We start from the raw sequence: 23,006 nt of genomic DNA on the forward strand, positions 1-23,006 counted from the left end.
GCTAAGGAGAAATATTATTTATTGAATATTTTATTTCTCATTTGTTAATGCTTCTTCTGGAAAGAGTTTAACCAAAACTATTATTAAACATTTATTTTAATAAGAAAAAGTTTAACATTACATATGTTGAAAGAAGAAAAAACATGCAGATGTTGAAAATTTTCAATAAATATTTAGTTTGGCCTATGACTTAGTCCAAGTTTTTAATTTTGGCCCTCTGTGAATTTGAGTTTGACACCCCTGGGTTAGAGGGTTAATTGGTTGCTGTAGGTTACCCATGTGGGTGAGTGGTCAAATCTGAGGAGAATTAACGAAAATGCAGTGGTTAATGGGTGGTGTAGACTCAATGGGCTGAAGGGCCTGCTGTCATACTATGTACAAGTCCACTATTTCATGCCATGAGCAGTGACCAGCCTTCAAATAATCAATAACACTATCTTGGCTTAAACTATGCACCCAGTGTTAACAGTTTCTTCCTATCTACCCAATAGGGCCCCACAGTTTACTGGTTTTCAAAGTGAAAACCTCCATCTTTCTCATTGTTCGAATGGTCAGTCCTCCCACAGTAGCACGACCATGCCCTTGGGAACTATCCACAGTTATGCCTGTTACTGCCTCACCCACCTCCTTCATTTCAATAGCAACATGTTCCCCAATTCCATCGGTGAATACATTCATCACATTAGTGCACATGACATCAATTTAAGGTGAGTGCAGGAACATTCAGGGGAGATGCTTTCCCCCCCCCCTTCACTCAGAGTGGTGGGTGCCTGGAAGGTGGAGGATGATTCAATGGGGGCATTAAAAGACTTTTAGATAGGCACATGGATGTAAGAAAAATGGAGGGTTATGAGTGGTGAGGGAGAGAAGGGTTAGACTGATGTGGAGTAGGTTTATATAGGTCAGCACAACATTGTGAGCCGAAGGGCCTGCAGTAATGTTAGATATTCAATTAGATCTGTGCACTGCACCGCACAGCTCTGATGTGTTCTTTGTTTTCTCTCTAAATGTCTGGACAACTTTACACTCCACCTCATCACAGATGTTCCTTCAGTTCTACCTCTGTCAATGAGAACACCCTGGTTTTGACTGAAACACCAATTCTGCTCTCCATAGTTGCTGCCTGACCCACTGTATAACTTGAGCAATTTGTGTTTATTCCAAAGTGCACTCCTTGAAAACAGCTTCTGAATAACAAATTCCCTTTCCAATTCATTCTACAAACAGTTGTCATGGCTACAACACCCAAAACCTTTTCCATCAAAAAATGTGAGAATCTTTGCACTCCAAATCCCTTCACTCAGAGATGGCATTGGCAGAAGGGCCAGAATTCACAACTCATATTTAATCAGCTGGCATACACAGACAGACAGCCCCTTCTGTAAATCATATACCATGGATGAAAATCTCAGGCAAGTTAAACAAACCAGAGTGCTACATATTTCACTGATGTTGCTGCCTGCCAGTTCAGACACTAATGGAAAGGGCCTAAAAGTAACCTTGCTGTGAACATACTCAGATGGTTGGCATTCAAAATAGCCAGGCTCCAACATAGAAAGTAAGAGTTGTGGAGATGAGCCTTCTCAGAAGCAACCCTTTCTTTGCCTGAGGAATGGAACCAGGTAATGGGCACTACACAGTGGGGAGGAGGGGGCATTCAACCAGTCAACTCTGCACTACTTATATCAAGCAGTTCCAGTGGTCCTGCTTACCTTTCTCCAGCACCATGCATGTTCAATCCTTCCTCATACTTCTCCAGCAGGCTACAACTCAATTTGCCTCTATTCCCAATTCAAGCACTGCATGCCAAACTCAAACTTCTCATTACATTTGATTCCTTTCCCTCTATCCCTTTCACGGGAACTCAGGAAGAGGAGAAGCCATCTGGCCCATGAAGCCGACATCACTATTCAATTAGTTCAAGGTTGATCTGGACATGGGCTTGGCTACAATTATCCTTCGCGGTTAGTGCAATGCCTTTAAAGCGCCAGTGATTGGGACTGGACCAGGGTTCAAATCCCACGCTGTAAGGAGTTTGTTCATTCTCCCTGTATCTGTTGGAGTTTTCTCCAGGGGCTTCAGTTTCTCCCACCCCTCAAAAACGTACTGGGGTATAAATTGGGTGGCATGGACTCTTAGGGCTGAATTGGCCTGTTACAGTACTGTATATCTAAATTAGAAAAAAATTACCCAATCATTCCCTATACCTTTAAATTCCCCTACTATTCAAAAATCTACCTGTACATTAAATACTCTTAATGTGGCAGCCTTACCGCTTCCTCGGACAGGAAATACCATAAATTCACTACTTTCTGGGAACTGTACCCCCTCCTCTGTCTTACTCTACTCCCCTGAATCTTCAGGCTATGCCCCCTAGCTTTGGTGTCACCCACCAGTGGAAAAAAACTCCCACCTATATCTAATCTATTACTGTGATAATTTTATATATTTCTACAAGGACCCCCCTCCCCCCAATCCTTCTAAACTCCAGTGAGCACAGTCCCAGGCAACTCAATCTCCCCTCCTAAGCTTAGCCTCTCATTTCTGGTATCAACTTGATGTTTCCATCTTCCACCAGGTCCCTTCATCATCCTTTGGGGCCTCGTCAGTGGGGATGGGAAAAATGCTTCTTCCTCTGAGAGAATTTTAGAACTAGGGGTCATAGTTTAAACTCAAGAAGTCTCCTACTGAAACAATGTGGCAGTGAAATCTTTTCTAACAAGCGTTAGGGATCTTTTGAACCCTTCCAAAGAGCAGTAGAGCAGAAGCTTTGAATATTTCAAGGCACATGTAGGTAGATTCTGATATGGCAGTGAAGGGGTGTCAAAGATAGACGAGAGTGCAGGGTTATAGTGGGATCAGATGAACCACCAGCATATCACATCATGGGAGGGAAGTTGTTGGAGAAGATTCTAAGGGACAGGATTTATGTTCACTTGGAAAGGCAAGATGGGCATAGATGGGTTAATTTTCCTGCAAGGCAGGGGAGTCTGGAACTAAAAGTGAGAGGTGAAATTTTCAATGTGCTCTAAGAGGGAAATTTATCCACACGGTGGGTGGTAGTTTATAGAATATGTCATCAGCGGTGGCGGTGGAGGCAGATACAATCAAGGTTAAGAGTTTGAACGGGAGAGGCAGAGGGAGATGGGCATATTGCAGACACATGGATTTTGTGTAGATAGGCACCATGGTTGTCATGGACCAGGTGAGTCAAAGAATCAGTTTACATGCTGTACAATTGTACATATAAGCTGGCTTGAGTAAATGAACAGCCTTTCTGGCTTCTAATTTGTATGTAGAACTCTTATGGATCAACCCCAGCCTCTCCCAACCATCTCCAGATCTAAAGTCCCCTTAACATAACATAACATAACAATTACAGCACGGAAACAGGCCATTAGGCCCTTTTAGTCCGCACCGAACCAAACACCCCTTTCTAGTCCCACCTCCCTGCACAATGCCCATAACCCTCCATCTTCTTCTCATCCATATACCTGTCCAACCTATTCTTAAATAATACAATTGACTCCGCCGCCACTATTTCTCCCGGAAGATGATTCCACACAGCTACCACTCTCTGAGTAAAGAAGTTCCCCCTCATGTTACCTCTAAACCTCTGCCCCTTAATTCTTAACTCATGTCCTCTTGTTTTAATCTTTCCTCCTCTTAATGGAAATAGTCTATCCACATCCATTCTGTCTATCCCTTTCATAATCTTAAATACTTCTATCAAATCCCCTCTCAACCTTCTACGCTCCAAAGAATAAAGACCCAATCTGTCCAATCTCTCCCCATACTCCAGATACTTAAACCCAGGCAACGTTCTGGTAAACCTTCTCTGCACTCTCTCCACTCTGTTTGGAAACATTCGTGTTAGTCTCTTTGGAACCCTCTCAAAAGCTTCACATCTTCCCTCAAGGATTACATCCAGGAATGAATGGAAAATTCCAGTATAACTAGTGTATTAAAAAGATGAATCATCACTTCTTTGCTCTTGTACCATGACTCTGCCAAAGAAGTATTTTTAAATCACTTCCTCAATTTGCCGCCACCTTCAGCCATGCACATACATCCCCAGATCTGTTCTTCAGCCCCTCTTCCATTTGTGCCCCTCTTCTCATCAGAATTCAGCACTTCACATTTCTTGGTATTACATTTCATCTGCCATCTGTGCTGATTTCACCAGTCATCTACATCTTGGCCTGCAATGTTAAGCCTTGTTTTATGCCTCCAAGTTTTTTTTGTTAGCTGCAAATTTGGAAATGCTGGCATGTTTGAAATCCAAGCCAGAACGAACAAAAAGCAATCCACGAATCGGTTTACCTGCTGTATTACTGGAAGGCTCTACTGCGGAAGAGACTAGTTCCTCTCATTAGGACCACATCCCTCAGTAATGTGGAGATGCCCTGCTCCATCAATTCAGCCATTAAGATACTGCAAGAGAGCACACGTACCCTGTCGAGATCTGGGTGCACCAAGGCCACATAGTCATTGCAGGCGACAACATTGCCGAGCGCAGACAGGCGTTCCTCCACTCTTTGGATGGCCACAGAGTCCGGAAGACAATTTCTAATGTGTTGCAGCTCTTGATCAGTTGTGTTATTAGGGACCAATAAACCATGCCGATTACCTGTTGGAGTCAACCGTGCTGATTAGGACAAGTCGATGTAATGCATTATTATCCAAATAAAGTGTTTTCTAAAACCAAGTTCACCATTATAGCAATTACATCAGGCTTAAAGTCCCGGAGTCACGAAGACTCTTCACCCCATTAAGTCCATGCCAACCCTTAACCAACCATTTCATTCTTTCCACATTCCCAATTCCGCCCGCCCCCCCCCCCACCAGATTCCACCCTCACTCTCCACCATGAACAATTTACAGTGGCCACTTTACCCATGGAACGTATTTATGTGATGCGAGGTCAAAAGGAGAGTGTGCACTGAACACATAGCACTGGAGGTCAGCACTGAATTCCAGTCATGGGAGCAGTGCAGAAGCAGACCCATCAGCTGCAACACTCGCTTGGTTTCTGGTTCATCAAATAAAAGCACCTTGTATTTTCAAAATTCATCACTAACCGATCGTTAACGGCCATAGAAAAGGTGAGTGGGACCAGCTTCTTGAACATTCTTGGGCATAATGGTTAGCGCAACACTGTTACATTACCAGCGACCCAGATTAGAGTCTGGCGCTGTCTGTAAGGAATTTGTACATTCTCTGTGACCTGCACGGGTTTTCCCCGTGGGCGCCAGTTTCCTCCCACCCCTCAAAATGTACGGTTAGTGGCTACCAGTAATTGGGGTTCATTGAGTGACACGGGTTTCAATGACCAGAGGTATTGTTGAAAATATTTTGAACAAGATAGGATGGTGTGTCCTTGAAGGGAACCTGAGGTAGTGGCATGCCCTTGAAATGCCTACCAAAAGTATTCACATTATAAAATGACACGATCCACGCATATTTTACAGGAAGATTCAGTCAGGTACTAAAATGGTTACTCCCTTGACTTATTATACATGGTGCACAGTCTGCTCCATGGTAAATGTTAAATCAGCCATTATTGTAACATTTTTAATGCTCAATGGTAATTTTTCAAAAATTTAAACAATTGTAACAGGCTAATTTGGCCCCACAAGTCTGTGATGCACAATTTACACCCCATTAACCTACACCCCAGTACATTTTTGAATGGAGAGGAAATCGGAGCTCCCGGGAAAAACCCACAGACATGGGGAAAATGTACAGATGGACAGCATGGGACTTGAACCCCAGTGCCGATTGTTGGCACTGTAAAGGCATTTGGCTAACGGCTACGCCAACTGTGTCATTTCAACAAATCCAGGACAGAGGGATGGAGAATTTAAAAAAAAACTGCAACCCTCCTGTGAGATGAAGATGAGCCCTTGATGAAGGGATCAGGCCCGAAACATTGGTTATATTTTTGCCTCCGATGGACTCTACGAGACCAGCTGAGTTCCTACAGCAATTGTGTATTTACTAAAATCACAATGTCAACATATATTGACAACTTCTGTTGTCAAGCACAGGCTAGAAAGGCTGAAGGGGCTCTTTTTGTCATGTGTTCTATGGTTCCTGTGCTGGCACACCATTATGTGCTGAAATTCCAATGATGGGACTATCCAACTTAAAAAAAGTCAGGGTTCTAGAGCATGGAAACAGGCCCTTCAGCCCACCTTTCCATGTTGACCAAACTAGTTACATTTGCCTGCAAAAACACAAATGCTGGAGGAACTCAGCAGGTCTTGAGCGTCATAGGAGGTAAAGATATATAACCAACGTTTCAGGCCTGAGCCCACCTGCAAGGTACAAGAATAAGGTGGACCAGCACCCGAGTTAGAAGGCTGGGGAGAAGGAAAGAGCAAGAGGAGCACAGACCAATAGACAAAAGGTGATAATTGGACATGGATAGAAGAGAGGAAAAATGGGAAATGATGGGTTGAGGGTGACTCTGTGAAGGCAGAGCTGGGGGAAAGGAGTCAGAGGGAAAGGGGGAGGGAGAGAGAGAGAGAGAGAGAGAGGAAAGGAGAAATAAGGATAGATTGGGGAGGTGGGGCTAACAGAAACCCGAGAAGTCAATGTTAATGCCATCTGGTTGAAGGGTGCCCAGATAGAAGACGAGATGTTGTTCCTCCAATCCACAGGTGGTCTCAGCCTGGCAGTGCACGAGACCATGGATAGACACGTTAGCAAGGGAATGAGGTTTGTTTGCGTTCAGCCCATATCCCTCAAAACCTTTCCTATCCGCATATCTTCTTGCACCTGTCTCTTGAACGTTACATTTGTTCCTGCTTCTCCCACTTCCATTGGAAGCTCATTCCATATACCCACAACCCTTTGTGAAGGTGGACCCCCTCAGCTCCCGCAAAAATATCCCTTCCCACCTCAAAACCATCGCCTTCTAGCATTTACCCTATCGACACCATCATGATTTTGTAAACCTCTTCAAGATCCCCCTCAGCCTCCTATGCTCCAGAGTAAAGTCCCAAGCAGTCCAGACTCTCCTTATATTTCAAGCTGACCATTCCCTGCTACATTCTTGTGAATGATTTCTCCTTCGAGATATCTTTCCCAACTGTGGATAGTGTGGTCTCACCAATGTCATGTACACTTGTACTATGATATCCCTGTTCCTGCACACAGTGATCTGACCCTATCACCACCCTATCTACTTGCACCACTTCCATGGAACCTGTACTTCCCCTCCCTCTACAGCTCCCAAGTCCCTTTGTGCTACAGCATACCCCTAGGTTCCACCATTCACTGTGCAAGTCCTGCTCTGGTTTAACTTACCAGAGTGCAATTTCCACTTGTCAGAATTAAATTCCTTCTGCCACTTTCTCAATCTAGACCCTGTTGCAATTATAGAATATTACTGCACAATACAGGTCCATCAGCCCTCAATATTGTGCTGACCTACATAAACCTACTCAACAAATAAACCTTCCCTACCTCACACCTGTAACCCTCTACGTTTCTTACATCCATGTGGTTAAGTCTCTTAAATGTCCCTATTGTTCCAGCCTTCACCACCACCCTGGCAATGCATTCCAGGCACCCACTACTCTGTTAAAAAAAAACTTACCCCTGACATCTCCCTAAACTTCCCTCCCTTCACCTTATACATGTCCTCTGCTATTTGATACTGTCGCCCCAGGAAAAAGGTGCTGGCTGTCTGTCCTATCTATGACTTTCATAATCTTGTCAACCTATTAAATCACCGCTCATTCTTCTTCACTCCAAAGGAAAAAGCTCTAGCTTTGTTAATCTTGCCTTGTAAGTCACATTCTCCAATATCTAGGCAGCATCCTTGTAAATCGCCTCTGCACCCAACCCAAAGCTTCCACATCCTTCCTGTAATGAGGTGACCAGAACTGAACACAATATTCCAAGTGTGGTCTAACCAGAGTTTTATAGAACTGCAACATCACCTCACTGCTCTTGTATTCAATCCCCCGACTAATGAAGGCCAACATACTATAAACCTTCTGAACTACCCTATCAACCTTTGTGGCAACCTTGAGAGATCTGTGGACTTAGACCCCAAGGTCCCTCTGTTCTTCCACACTTAAGAATCCTGCCATTAACCCTATACTCCGCCTTCAGGATTGACCTTCCAAAATGCATCACCTCACATTTATCCATATTGAACTCCATCTGCCACCTCTCTGCTCAGCTTTGCATCCTGTATGTCCTATTGTAACCTACAACTCCATATGCTATCCATTACACCTCTAACCTTTGTGTCATCAGCAAATTTACTAACCCATCCTTCCATTTCTTTGTCCAGGGCATTTATAAAAATCACAAAGAATAGGGGTCCAGAACAGATCCCTGCTGAACTCCACTAATCACCGACCTCAAATCAAGGCAGAATACTTTCCGTCCACTGCTTTCTAAAGGCAAGTCAATTCTGAATCCACACAGCCAAAGTTCCATGGCTCATGACTTTCTGAACAAGTCTACATGGGGGACCTGGACAAATGCCTGACTAAAATCCTTATCAATCACAGCTACCACCCTACCTTCATCAATTTCTTTTTACATTGCCTCAAAAAAAAACTCAATTAAGCTCATGGAGCATGACCAGTGCCTCAAAACCATGAGAATAATATACTTCTCTAAATGCTTTAAACTATGTCCCTAAGAATCCTCTCCAATAGTTTGCCCAGCACTGTCTCAAGACTCACTAGTCTATAATTCTCAGGATTCTCCCTAAACAAAAGGTCTATATTTGCCAATCTCCAATCCTCCAGTACTTCCCCTGTGGCCAGGGAGGATGCAAAGATCATTGCCAATGCCCCAGCAATCTCTTCCCTCACTTCCTGTAGTAACCTGGGTATATCTCATCTGGTCCCAGGGACATCAATCCAAATGTTTTAAGAAGATCCTCTTTTCTTAACCTCAATGTGCTCCAGCACATTAACCTATTCTATATTGACCTCAAATTGTCCAAGGTCCTGCTCTCTGGTGAATACTGAAGGAAAGTATTAATTTAGAACCTCTCTGATCTTGTCTGCCTCCAGGCACATGTTTTCTCCTTTATCCTTGTGACCCTACCTTCTCTCTTGTCATTCTCCTGTTCTTCACATTAGCATAGAACACCTTTGGGTGAAAGCCAAGGCCTTTTCGACCCCCTTCTTACTATCTGAAGTCCATTCTTAAGTTCCTTCCTGGAAATCATGTAATTCTCACGAGCCCTTCCTGACTTTTGCTTCCTAAACCTTCTGTATGCTTCCGTCTTCCTCATAACCAGCTATCTCACCTCTTTTGTCAACCACAGTTCCCTGATCCTACCATCAATGGGTCAAACCTATCCTGAACTCAGAACAAGTGGTCTCTAAACTTCATCCACATTAGTTCTAAGCTTTCACCTTTAGTTCTGTACTTTCACCTTTGAACATCTGTTCCCAATTTACTTTCACTAGTTCCTGCCTCATCCCATTGTAATTAGCCCTTCCCCAATTAACCACTTTACCACCTCGTCTGCTTTTATCCTTGTCCATGGCTATGCTAAAGCTCAAGGAGTTGTGGTCACCATCACTGAAATTTTCACCCACCAAGAGGTCTGACAACTGACCGGGTTCATTACTCAGTACTAGATCCAGAATGGTCTCTCCTCTTGCTAGCTGGTTCACGTACTGTGTCAGAAATCCTTCTTGGACATTCCTGATAAATTCTGCCCCATCAGTAAGGAGGTGCCAGTTAATATTTAGGAGTTTGCAATCACCCATAGCCAAATCCTTGTTATTTTTGCACCATTCCAAAATCTGCCTGCTTATCTGCTCCTCAGTGTCCCAAAGGCTACTTGGGGGCCTTTGGAGTATTGCCAATACAGTGATCACTCCCTTCCTGTTTCCAATTTCCACCTACACCAATTCAGTATACAATCCTTACCCACCATTCAGCTGTGATACTATCCTGAGGAGTAATGCTACTCCCTCCCTCCTTTATGTCTCTTTCTATCCCAACTGAACATTCAAAGATGTAAGATAATCATAGATAATCTTCAGTTTTTATTCTTTACCCCTGATTTAATACAACCAAACGAGAGTAGGATGGCAAAGCACAATGGTTACAAGAGATAACTGCACACTTTGTTCAAATTTCTGAGCGCATTTAAATGATCTCTTAATCTCAGAAGTCTTCAGCTTTTCCCAGTAATTGGTAATATGAAAGAGATGATGACAGAACGTGCCTCCCACATATAGACGTATGAGAAATATGGTGGGTAAGAAGCCTCCTTCCAGTCATAGCAGACTAGTTATAATGAATGTAACAACATGATTGTAAACCTGCTGAAGTTCAAGTCTAACTGATGCACACTCTTCCTTTAACATCAGTGGAAACGTACCACACTTCCATCAGCTCCTGCTGCCTGCTCACAGGAAACTAAGGAAAAGTAATGCAGCTCCTCATCACTAATATAACCTTAAAAAAGTCACCACACAATAATGACAAAAGCCCCTTTTACTCTAGAATCCCATTAAATTGGCCGCTCAGTGTCCCGGGAAAGGAATGGGGGGGGGTTGACTTTTTCCACCAACTACCAACTTTCCAAAACTGTTTAAAAATTGTCGACTACTGCAATTTACTTCCTCTCTTCCTCCTGTTGAGTCTTTCCCATGGCAAAGTTTACACCTTCATTGTCATCTTTTCTTTTTTTTTTCATATTCCTGCACACGCAAAAAACATGTGTCATTTCAATCCCACAATGCAATTGCCCATTTCACATTTGCCTGATTGCAACACTGGCATCTGCAGATTGTACTAGGGGTCAAGGCAGTCAATCCCTGGCATGAGATGACGTCATCTGACGTTGGCGTTCAGCTGATTTTGCTTTCACATTAGATATTTTAAAGGCCGATTGGCCGTTAATTCCTGGAATCATTTGCAAGTATGAAAGGGGCTAAAGTGACATCTTGCAATGGGAAAGCCTAAAACGAGTTTCAACCTGGTTTGATGCTGAATTCTCACGCAGGAGTCGCAACCAACTCTGGACCTGATTGGGAAGATAAATATAAAATATTCATGGTTGTCACTTCGATCAGCTCCAGATCTTAGCACTATCGTCAACTGGAATAAATTAAATAGCCACAGAGGCAGGCAGCAAGAATCAATCCCGTGACTGTCACATCTTCACCGCACTGGGATCACAACCTCAGATTGGGAAGGAACTAAAACATTTGGAAGTTTATAATAAAACCAACCAAAATATTGAAAGAGAAACGTAAAGGGAATTGGAAATATATTTTAAAAGAAATTACTTGCAGCACCATGGGGAAAGAGCAGACATGGGCTGAAACCATTTTTTAAAAAGTCTTTTATATAGAAAATGACCTGAATTCCCCTTTGAAATAAAGGCCGCCTGCCCCTCCCCCTCAACTCCCAGCCCACGAGGCAGCTTCAGCAGACTCCTCAGATGGCCAAGTTGGAGTCTGAAGTTATTCATCAATTATTGAAGTGGCAGACGGAACAGCTCAATCATGTGGCCTGAACCCAGGGGAAGGTGACCTCAATTTCACAGCCTGCTCGCCACCTTTGTGAAGATCCAATGTCAGGCCTTTTATTTTCGAAAACGCAATTTGAACCTGCAATTGATCATCCCTGACCCACTAAATGCATCACCAATCATGTGGTTCTGAGGCATGACATGCTCTGTGCCACTTTCAGGGGAACATTCTGGAAAAGGCTGTGCAGTACAAGCCGTGGCTGAAATGTACAATTATAGCTTTCTTCAACAACAGTTCCTCATTTGCGCTGCATCTGCTTTCAACCAATTCAGTCAGTGTAGATGCTCAGCACCACTCCCCTGAACTTAGTTCAATCAATAAAAATTGTCATCGATTTGATCCATTAAACCTGGATTGTTGATCTAATTCTAAACAAACTAAAGTGCTTTACATGAGGCATAAAATACAAAGCATAGTAAACAAGACTATTGTGGCCAGATGGTCCATGGCGATACAGGTAGTCCTCGACTTCCATCTATGCGAGTTACATCCATCCGCACATATGACCGAATTTAAAAAAATCTTTATTAAAAATTTCTGTTCAAGTACATATTTTGTATTAAATGTACTGTATACACTGGTTCCCTCTCCCGGCAGCAGCCTGATGTCACTGCTTCCTGCAGCAACCCCGAAGTCCCCGCTCCCTGAGGCAGCCTTGATGTCAGAGTCCAATGACTTTATTATATACTAGATGGGGATCGGGGAGTACCTTTATTGAAGGTACTCTATATATGTTTACAAAAATGCCCTCGCTTGAATAAATTCATCTTCAAAAACAGATTCCTGATTTTCCTAGGACTCCCAAGGTGAATATTGTTGATACATTTGTTTTTGAACTACAATCTCCCTATAAAGGCTTAATATTTCTTATCTATGACAAATTGGCTGATCTAAGACAAGCCCCATTAATTGAAATCAAGAACCCCTGGGAGCAAGATTTGAACCTTTCACTGCCCAATGAGGTTTGGAATTCTATTTTTAAACTGATTTAAACAACATCCCTTTGTGCAAGACATTGTCTGTTGCAATTCAAAGGGGTACACAGACCACCTATGTCTAAAGTTAAATTGTCTCATTTTTATTTGGACACAAATCCCTGACATGATAAATGTAAAACAGGCGATGCTTCTTTATGTTCTGGACTTGTCCTAGCTTAGAAAAATTTTGGAATGAAATTTTTTGAACACGATTGACAATTCTCAATTTAATTGCTCTTTTTGGAACATTCCAAGAAGATGATATATAACTAACGTCAATTCAAAGTCACATTTTATCTTTTACTTCGTTGATGGCCAGATGCACAATTTTAATCAAGTGAAAAGACAAGACTCCACCTATACATGCACAATGGCTAAGGGATATAATGTCTTGTTTAAATTTGGAAAAAATGAATCAAAATATTAAATTCCAAATGATATGGGGCTCGTTCATGGACTACTACCATAACCTTAAGATGTAGTGTTATTCTGGAATCTTGGCATTGTGTTGTCCCTCTCTTAGATCGTCCCACATGGATTTATGAATGTTAATCTTCAACCTTGTTTAGGGGAAGGGGTTTAGAAATTTTAAAAAAATATTTTGTTATTCTCTTTGTGCTTTGGAACTTGTACTTATGATCATTTTTATAACTTTTTCTCTGGTCTTGTAGCACATTTCATAAGTATTCAACTTTTTTATTGTAAAAAATATCAATAAAAATAATTTAAAAGGAAAAAATCCCTTACTAACCACAGAGCACCCATGCCATAGGTGCTAGAGTTAGTGAGGGATTACTTAATGTGGAATGTGAGTGGAAAGACAAAGATTGAGATCCACTGTTATAAGGGATCAGAGATGTAGGATCAAGTTGACCTGTTTGGCTGTGGAGGAATCCTTCTCACTGTACCATGCTTAATGTGACCAAATTCAATACTTGCATCAAATGTTGAGAGACATAATTCCCCATGCATGCTGACAATTCCTTTTCTTCCAAAAGCCAACAGATTCTATCACTTAAGAATTTTTATTTGATGCAGACACTTGGAGATTTTCCACAATTCCACACAAAACATGCAAAGGAAGGCTTGGGATCTATGGGCACTCCAGCTATGTTTAAGAAGCATTCAGAGACAGACAAGATATGGAAGGATATAGATTTCTGCAGGTAGATGGGATTAGTTTAGATTGGCATCATGGTCAGCACAGACATCATGGTCTGAGGACATGTACTAGGATGCACTCTTCTATATGCTCCTCACTCTGGGAGGCAAATAGTACAAACCCATCACGATGAATGCACCTTTCTTATTTCTGAGCTCTACCCATATCACCTTACAGATGGATGATCCACAATGTCCTCTCTTAGTGCAGTTGAAACATTCTACCTCATCAACAAATCTACTCCCCCACCTATTTTACATCCTTGTACCTGGAATATCACGCTACCAGCCCTGAGCTGTTCACAGCCAAGTTTCTGTAATAGCTACAATATCGTAGCTCCTGTAGTAATCCCGACTTCGTCCTTCTACCTTACCCGCAATGTGTGTTGCATTAATTCAAAAACCGTACATGCCATCGTATAGGACGACCCGGAATTTCCACCTAAAATGTAGATTGTGAGTAATACCCTTTGTAGAAGATGGTCCCCCCAAATCTGTCACTTACTGCTGACCAGTGGATGCTGTTAAAAGCAAATCACAATATTTTAATAACAAATTATCATTTAAAAGTTTCAATTTTATTTGGATATTTTAAAATAAACCACTGTTGGCTCCTGAAACAGGCCATTTAAAGCCTGTACAAAGCCAACAGCAGTCGAACTGGGGCATGCGCAAGATTGCATTGGAGCCTGCAGGAAGATGGCGGCAGTGTTGCGACTGTTGTCAATGTGAGAATTTTAAACTCTTTGTATAGGATTTTAAGGTGACATTTTTACATTTCCGATTGTCCTATACAACAACATGTACGGTACATTCAGGTCTCATTCTTGCCATGTTCATTCTCAAGGCCTAGCCTGTTTTCCTGATTGGTCTTATGTAGCTAACGTTTATCTTCTCCTCCATCACTTTCCTGTTAACCCAATGCTCCAGTTTCTACCCACCTGCCTAAAAAGCAGGAACAGAACTCCCTATTGATGCCCCTCTGGTCTAGGTCCTTTTTGTCCAGGTCCCATCTGCCCAGAAAGGATCCCAGTTGTCCAGGTTATCCAAAACCCTCCCTCCTACTCTAGCGCTTTTGCCACACATTCAATAAGACTGAGGAGGAGAATTAGGCCATCCAGTTAATCAAGCCTGCTCCATCATTCCAATCATAGCCACCTATATATTCTTTCTTTCAACCCATTCTTCTGCCTTCTCCCCAGAACATTTGACACTCTCAATAACCAAGGAACTAGCAACTTCTTTAAATCTAGATTCACCACCCTCTGGCTGAACAAACTTTGCCCCACTTCTGTTCTAAAGGGACATCCTGTTATTCTGAGGTTATGTCCTCTGGTCCCAACACTTCCCTGACTGGAAACTTATTCATTTTTTTAATTTTTTTATTTTTCACACCATAAATCACATTAGCCATGATATACACTATTTCTTTTTCACACATATACAGTGACTTTTTCTCCCCCCCCCCCTCCTCCCAAGCCACCCCCCCACCCCCCCCTCATCCATTTTAGGTATACAATCTAGGTTGCATTAAGCCAGTCAGACAATGTTGTCATTCAACAAAAATACACCAGAAATTCTACTGAGTCCATTCTTTTCTTTCCTTCTCCTTCCATCAATTTAGGTAATGTTTGTCCCCGGTAGGTTTTCGCTATTGTATTTAATGTAAGGCTCCTATACTTGTTCGAATATTTCAATATTATTTCTTAACCTATATGTTGTTTTTTCTAATGGAATACATTTATTCATTTAAATTTAGTAGTTTCTTCCTTTTAATTTGGTTATGTATTCCATTAATATTTAAAGTCATATAGTTCAGCGTAGCCCTTTTATATTTTGTTTATCTTCTCTTTCCGTTTTTCCATCATTACCTTTCCTCCTTTTCCATTTCTGTTTTCTTATTTTCAACTCTTTATAAGACAACATTCCTACAACATCCAACATTTTCCTTATTCTCCTATTTCTATCTTATTTATCCCCAATCTCCCCTTCCCCTCCTGAGCTGTCCTTTATCCCTTGTCGGACAACCACATCTCCCCTCTCCATTTGGATTTGCGAATCCACTCGCAAGCGTCAACTGATTTTGCAGTGACCGCTATTTCCCCCCACCCCGCCCCCCCCAGAAAAGATTTCACTTTTCATATGTCACAAAGGTCACTCTTTTAATTCCCTCCTTATTCTCTCTATTCCATTACCTTCCCTTATTAATTCTTGTCTATACTATCTATATTTTCCTCTAAGTACAGATACTTTCACGTATGCACATTGTCTCTATTCACTCTTATACCTCTTTACCCGCATACATATCAATCGTGATCATTTTTACTCTCATTACCCGTCTTCGTCCCTCAGTCTATTTTTGTCTTTACCCACATACATATCAATCGTGATCATTTTAACTCTCATTACCCGTCTTCCTCCCTCAGTCTATTTTTGTAATTGTTCTGCAAATTTTCGTGCTTCTTCTGGATCCGAGAATAGTCTGTTTTGTTGTCCTGGAATAAATATTTTCAATACCGCTGGATGCTTTAGTATAAATTTATACCCTTTCTTCCATAAAATCGCCTTTGCTGTATTGAACTCTTTTCTTTAGGAGTTCAAAACTTATATCTGGATAAATGAAGATTTTTTGCCCTTTATACTCCAATGGTTTGTTGCCCTCGCTTACTTTTTCCATTGTCTTCTCCAGTACCTTTTCTCTTGTAGTATATCTTAGGAATTTTACTACAATAGATCTTGGTTTTTGTTGTGGTTGTGGTTTAGAGGCCAATACTCTATGTGCCCTTTCTATTACTGGAAACATATTCTTGACGTCCACTCTGTCCAGTCCTTTCAATGTTCAGTAGGTTTCAATGAAACTCATCCTTCTAAACTCCAATGAGTACAAGTTTAGAGCCATCAAACACTGTTCACAAATCCCCTCTGGATATTTTCCAATGCCAGCACATCCTTCTTTAGAGAAGGGGCCCAAATCTGCTTGAAAAACTCCAAATGTGGTCTGACTAATCCCTTGTAAAGCCTCAGTATTACATCTTTGCCTTTATATTCGAGTTGTAACTTTTCTTAAAATTTAAATTTAGACATACAGCATGGTAACAGGCCCTTTCAGCCCATGAGCCCATGCTGCCCAATTGCACCCAATTAACCTACAACCCAGTCTGTTTCTAATGGTGGGAGGAAACCAGAGCTCCTGAGGAAAACCCATGCAAACATGGAGAGAACGTGCAAACTCCTACAGACAGTGCAGGATTCGAACCCCAGTCCTGAATACTGATGCGCTTACTGCTACTCTAACAGTATCTAGAAATGAATGCTAACATTAAATTTGCCCTTACGTCTGACTCAACCTTCCAATTAACCTTCAGGGAATCCCGCACTGGGGCTCAAGTCCCTTCAGACCTCTGGTTTGTGAATTTTATTTTATTTAAAAAAAACCATTTAGACATAAAGCCCTTTCAGCCCACAGGTCTGTTCTTTCTTTTCTTTGGCTTGGCTTCGTGGACGAAGATTTATGGAGGGGTATGTCCACGTCTGCTGCAGGCTCGTTGGTGACTGACAAGTCCGATGCGGGACAGGCAGACACGGTTGCGGCGGTTGCAGGGGAAAATTGGTTGGTTGGGGTTGGGTGTTGGGTTTTTCCTCCTTTGTCTTTTGTCAGTGAGGTGGGCTCTGCGGTCTTCTTCAAAGGAGGTTGCTGCCCGCTGAACTGTGAGGCGCCAAGATGCACAGTTTGAGGCGAGATCAGCCCACTGGCGGTGGTCTATGTGGCAGGCACCAAGAGATTTCTTTAAGCAGTCCTTGTACCTCTTCTTTGGTGCACCTCTGTTTCGGTGGCCAGTGGAGAGCTCGCCATAGAACATGATCTTGGGAAGGCGATGGTCCTCCATTCTGGAGACGTGACCCACCCAGCGCAGTTGGGTCTTCAGCAGCATGGATTCGATGCTTGCAGACTCTGCTAGCTCGAGTAATTCGATGTTGGTGATGAAGTCATTCCAATGAATGTTGAGGATGGAGCGGAGACAGCGCTGATGGAAGCGTTCTAGGAGCCGTAGGTGATGCAGGTAGAGGACCCATGATTCAGAGCCGAACAGGAGCGTGGGTATGACAATGGCCCTGTACACGCTGATCTTTGTGTGTTTCTTCAGGTGGTTGTTTCTCCAGACTCTTTTGTGTAGTCTTCCAAAGGCGCTATTTGCCTTGGCGAGTCTGTGGTCTATCTCTTTGTCGATCCTTGCATCAGATGAAATGGTGCAGCCAAGGTAGGTAAACTGGTTGACCGTTTTGAGTTCAGTGTGCCCGATGGAGATGTGGGGGGGCTGGTGGTCATGGTGGGGAGCTGGCTGATGGAGGACCTCAGTTTTCTTCAGGCTGACTTCCAGGCCAAACATTTTGGCAGTTTCCGCAAAACAGGACGTCATGCACTGGAGAGCTGGCTCTGAATGGGCAACTAAAGTGGCATCGTCTGCAAAGAGTAGTTCATGGACAAGTTGCTCTTGTGTCTTGGTGTGAGCTTGCAGGAGCCTCAGATTGAAGAGACTGCCATCCGTGCGGTACCGGTTGTAAACACCGTCTTCATTGTTGAGGTCTTTATTGGCTTGTTTCAGCATCATGCTAAAGAAGATAGTAAAGAAGGTTGGTGCGAGGACGCAGCCTTGCTTCACGCCGTTGTCAATGGAGAAGGGTTTGAAGAGCTCATTGCTGTATCTGACCTGACCTTGTTGGTTTTCGTGCAGTTGGATAACCATGTTGAGGAACTTGGGGGGGCATCCGAGACGCTCTAGTATTTGCCAAAACCCTTTCCTGCTCATGGTGTCAAAGGCTTTGGTGAGGTCAACAAAGGTGATGTAAAGTCCTTTGTTTTGTTCTCTGCACTTTTCTTGGAACTGTCTGAGGGCAAAGACCATGTTTGTGCGAAAGCCACACTGTGATTCTGGGAGGACATTCTCGGCGACACTAGGTATTAGTCTATTAAGGAGAATCTTAGCGAAGATTTTCCCAGCAATGGAGAGCAGCGTGATTCCCCTGTAGTTTGAGCAATCTGATTTCCCGCCTTTGTTTTTATACAGGGTGATGATGATGGCATCACAAAGGTCCTGAGGCAGCTTTCCTTGGTCCCAGCAGAGCATGAAAAACTCATGCAGTTTGGTATGCAGAGCTTTGCCGCCAGCCTTCCAGACCTCTAGGGGGGGATTCCATCCATACCTGCTGCTTTGCTACTTTTCAGTTGTTCAATTGTCTTATATGTCTCTTCCCGGGTAAGGACCTCATCCAGCTCTAGCCTCAAGGGTTGTTGAGGGAGCTGGAGCAGTGCGGATTCTTGGACTGTGCAGTCCAAGAATTGGCACCACCCAATTAACCTACAACCTATGGTACATTTTGAATGATGGGAGGAAACCGGAGCTCCAGGGGAAAACCCATGTAGACAAGGAGAGAATGTACAATCTCCTTACAGACAGCAAGGGATTCGAACTGCAGCTGTGATCGCTGGCGCTGTAAAGGCACTACGCTAACTGCTATGCCAACTATGCTGCCCTATGTTCTAATTCTCTCACTATTTAGAAAATATTCTTCTTTATTCCTCCTACCAAAGTGCTACGAACATTTCTCTGTGCTGTATTCCATCCACCACTTACATACTTTGTCCATTTTCCCAACCTGTCCAAGTCCCTTTGCAGACTCCCTCTTTCCTCAACACTACCCACTCCTCCACCCATCTTTATGTCATGCACAAACTTGGCCACAGAGCAATCAATTCCATCATCCAAATCATTATATATGCTATGAAAAGTCACAGACCCAATTTCTAACTGCACTCGAAGCTCATCGACCTTGTTTTGTAAACTTCAAGCATTTAAATACAATGTCATCACTATTCTCACCCTTGTCCCAGTGCTGACAAGAGTTTAAAATTGTATCCCTTTTTGAAGTTGCAGTCTTTTGTTTTGTTCTGGAGACTTCAATAACCTCCTCTGCATCCTCCTTCCCTTTATCGACTTTTCCAATCTGTTGAACCTACCCCACTCGTCTTTAGACCTGCCCACAGCTGCAGTTATGCGATTTGATAGAACCCTGAACCCATCATGGGTGAGGTGGAACCCATTCAATCAGAACCCAGGTCCCAGCATGGGTGAGGTAGAGCCCAACCTGTTAGAACCCTGGACCCAACATGGTTGAGTGGAACCCATCCCAGTTTTGAATGTTTTATTTATGATTTTCCAAACTTAAACTCAAACAATTATCAACATTATCTGTGTCAATGTTAACAGTATCAGCATTGAATACAATTTATAATTATCAATTCTATACAAAGTTTTCTGCACAGTTCAAGTTCTTAATAGCTCCCTCTTTTCCTAATACCGGAGCCAGTGAATTCAAACCCATTCTTCCCATACCAGTCTTTAAGCTATACATTCAACACTATAATCTTATCAATTCTGTGCCAACCTGCACATGGCTCAGGTAGCAACCCTGAAATTATTACCTTGGTTCTGCTTTTTAACTGTCCTTTCTTCCTATTTCTAGCCTCACTCTGGCACAGGGAGCAATCCTGAGATTACAACTCGAGAGGCCTAGCTTTTAACTTTCTACCTAACTTCCCAAATTCCTTGCAGAACCTCATCCTCCTTCCAGCCTGTGTCATTACAATGTGGACCACATGCTCTGGCTGCTCACCCTCCCCTTTCACTATGCCCTGCGTCTGCTCATCTTTGACCTTCCACCAGGAAGACAACATCTCATTTACTCAGTTACAGAAATTCCAGACTGTCCTCCCAACGATCGAATCCCCCTAGATTTAATCTTCCCCATCGGGCAATAATCATTTCTCATGCCACTGATCTCTCCTGAGGGTCATACCCCAACAACACCTGGAGTTGTATTTGTGATAGAGTAGGAAATAGCCTCAGCTTTCCACTTGGCTCTGCAAGTTCTTCACGCAGATTATCATCTCTCTTATCTGCCAGAATCTTCCATGTTATTACATTTTGCAGTTTCCAACATTGCTGAAGAGAAATGCTTTCCAGAGTGAAAATCGTTACCTTCAGGGCAGTGAAGTGAACAGAGCTGATGCATTTATTAAAACACATTTGCTGGAAAGGAGTGTCTCAGATTGTACAGGCTAGGCTTGCAGTCCTTGAAGCAGAACTGTCAGAAGGATGCAAAATTCTGAGGGACATAGTTGGAAATCATTCCCCTGAGCAGGAGTGCCTAAAACTAGAGAAAGTGAACAGCACAGAGGTTGAGAAGGATCTGTAGAACTTTCTCCAGTGACTAGAGTCTGGAACATACTGACTGAGAGGCTGCTAGGGGAGGGGCTCCCACAACACCCTGCAACTAGGTGAGTACACCAATTACCAATGCACAGATGATTGACCATAATGGGATGTACATTAACATAGGTAGTTGCTGGTCAGCAAAGGGCCTGTACTATGCTCTATGGAATGTTGATGGAGTGAAAAGGAAGCACTAAAATGGAACATGATACCACTGCAAAGCGGTTGGCAAACCGCAATCCAAAACAAAACTCACCAACACACAGCCTTCCGATGATTCTGCACCCGGCAATGGATGCGTGGACCACAGGAATAGTTTCTGATAACTCTCCTTCGAAGACACTGAAACACATTACAGCTCATCAGGGGCAAGATCTCATCAGGTTGAGCAACATTTGATCTTAACCATATAAAATCCACAAAGCAACAGGCAGTTTAGGACAAGAAATCAGTAAAAGTTAGCCCAACGTTTCAATCAGGCCAGACAGGGAAGGGAGTAAGGACCGATCAGGCCAGATTTGTATCAGTCATGGATCTGCAGAATCATGAAGTTATAGGATTGTACAGGAGGGAAATAGGCCACTCAACTCAACTCATGCAGGCATTTGGTCCATAGCCTTCTGTGTCTGAGCGAGCTACTTCTTAGAAATTGTCAGTGGCACATGCATCCCATGCAGGAGTTGAGAAACATGTTGGAAGCTGTCCCAGTCATAGATGAGAAAGCTGAAGTTGACAAACATCTCCTCATTTGTTAGGAAGGCACAACAGCAACTGCACTTTCTGAGAAGACTGAAGCAGGCAAGGCTATGAGCCACCATCATATGTCAATCTTCTATTGGAGCTCTATCGAGAGCATCCTGACAGGCTACATCACAGTGTGGTATGGTTGCTGCAGAGAAATGGATTGGAAATCAATCCATAGGACAATAAGTGTGGCAGACAGGATGATTGGGATCATTGTCGAAAGAGAGTGTGCAAAATCATTGAGGACCCCTTCCATCCTGCCCCACAGCATCTTTCAGCTGTTCCCATCATGGAAGAGATACAGGAATATCAGAGCCAGCACCACCAGGCTGAGGAACAGCTTCTTCCCATGGGCAGTGAGGATGCTGAACAACGAAAGGATCTGCTCACACTAACCATCCAAGACTCTTATATTCACGAAACTATTTATTTACAGAATTTTTATATTTGAATACATGTCCTGCACATGTATTATCTGTGTATATGTCATGTCTGGTTGTGTGTCTGCGTGTTTTGCACCAAGGACCGGAAAATGCTGTTTCATCAGGTTGTACTTGACGAGAAATTAAAGTAAAACATGTAAGTCTGCAAACATGGTGAATGTAGTTAACACACAAAAGTGCTGGAGATGTTGGACCTGGTGAGTTTCTCCAGTAATTTTGTACATTTTGTAGAGAAGTTAAAACAATGGAGAACTGGTGGGGACAGGAAAGAGAGTGAGGAATCCTAAATTGCATTTATTTTAACCCACGAGGCCAAACAAGTAAGTCAGACAAGTTGGCATGGACTGGTACACAGGACTGGGGGTATTATAATCCTAACAAAGACATTATTGAGGAAGGGGCAGGACTGGCAGCTCAATGTTCCTTGCATATTTTTTTATTTTATTTATTTTGAAACATTTTTCACACTATGAACCATACTGACCAAAATACACACAAACATTTCCCTCTTGAATATACAGTGTCATTTTCTCCCCTTTCCCTCCCTCCCTTCTTCACCCCCCCCACCCACTCAACGTTCAACCTATATGATACATTAAACCCATTAAACAATGTCATCACACAATGAAAATAAACAAGAAATTTGTGTCTTCTACTTTTACATACTTGGTCAGTTCATTTCGTCGTCTCTCCTTCTGTCATTTTAGGTGGTGGAGGTCCGCGGTAGGACTTCTCTGTTGTGTTCCATGTTAGGTTCCCAAATTTGTTCGAATACTGTGATGTCATTTCTTAAATTATATGTTATTTTTTCCAATGGAATACATTTTTTCATTTCTATGTGCCACTGCTGTATTTTCAGGCTATCTTCTCATTTCC

At 42.8% G+C, this 23,006-nt stretch overlaps 1 protein-coding gene across 1 annotated transcript in view; it reads right to left on the reverse strand.

Moving 5' to 3' along the window:
* The window catches only part of eif6 (eukaryotic translation initiation factor 6), a 43,756-nt gene that overhangs the window by 8,997 nt on the left and 11,753 nt on the right, over positions 1–23,006 (reverse strand). Inside the window, exons 2-3 of the mRNA XM_069884579.1 lie at positions 21,200–21,285; positions 4,455–4,630 (exon numbers count right to left, since the gene is read on the reverse strand). Of these exons, the coding sequence (XP_069740680.1) occupies positions 4,455–4,630; positions 21,200–21,285 (262 nt within the window). The remainder of the gene's footprint in view (positions 1–4,454; positions 4,631–21,199; positions 21,286–23,006) is intronic.

This window comes from Narcine bancroftii, chromosome 6, assembly GCF_036971445.1.
Source record: "Narcine bancroftii isolate sNarBan1 chromosome 6, sNarBan1.hap1, whole genome shotgun sequence".
Lineage (NCBI taxonomy): Eukaryota > Metazoa > Chordata > Chondrichthyes > Torpediniformes > Narcinidae > Narcine > Narcine bancroftii.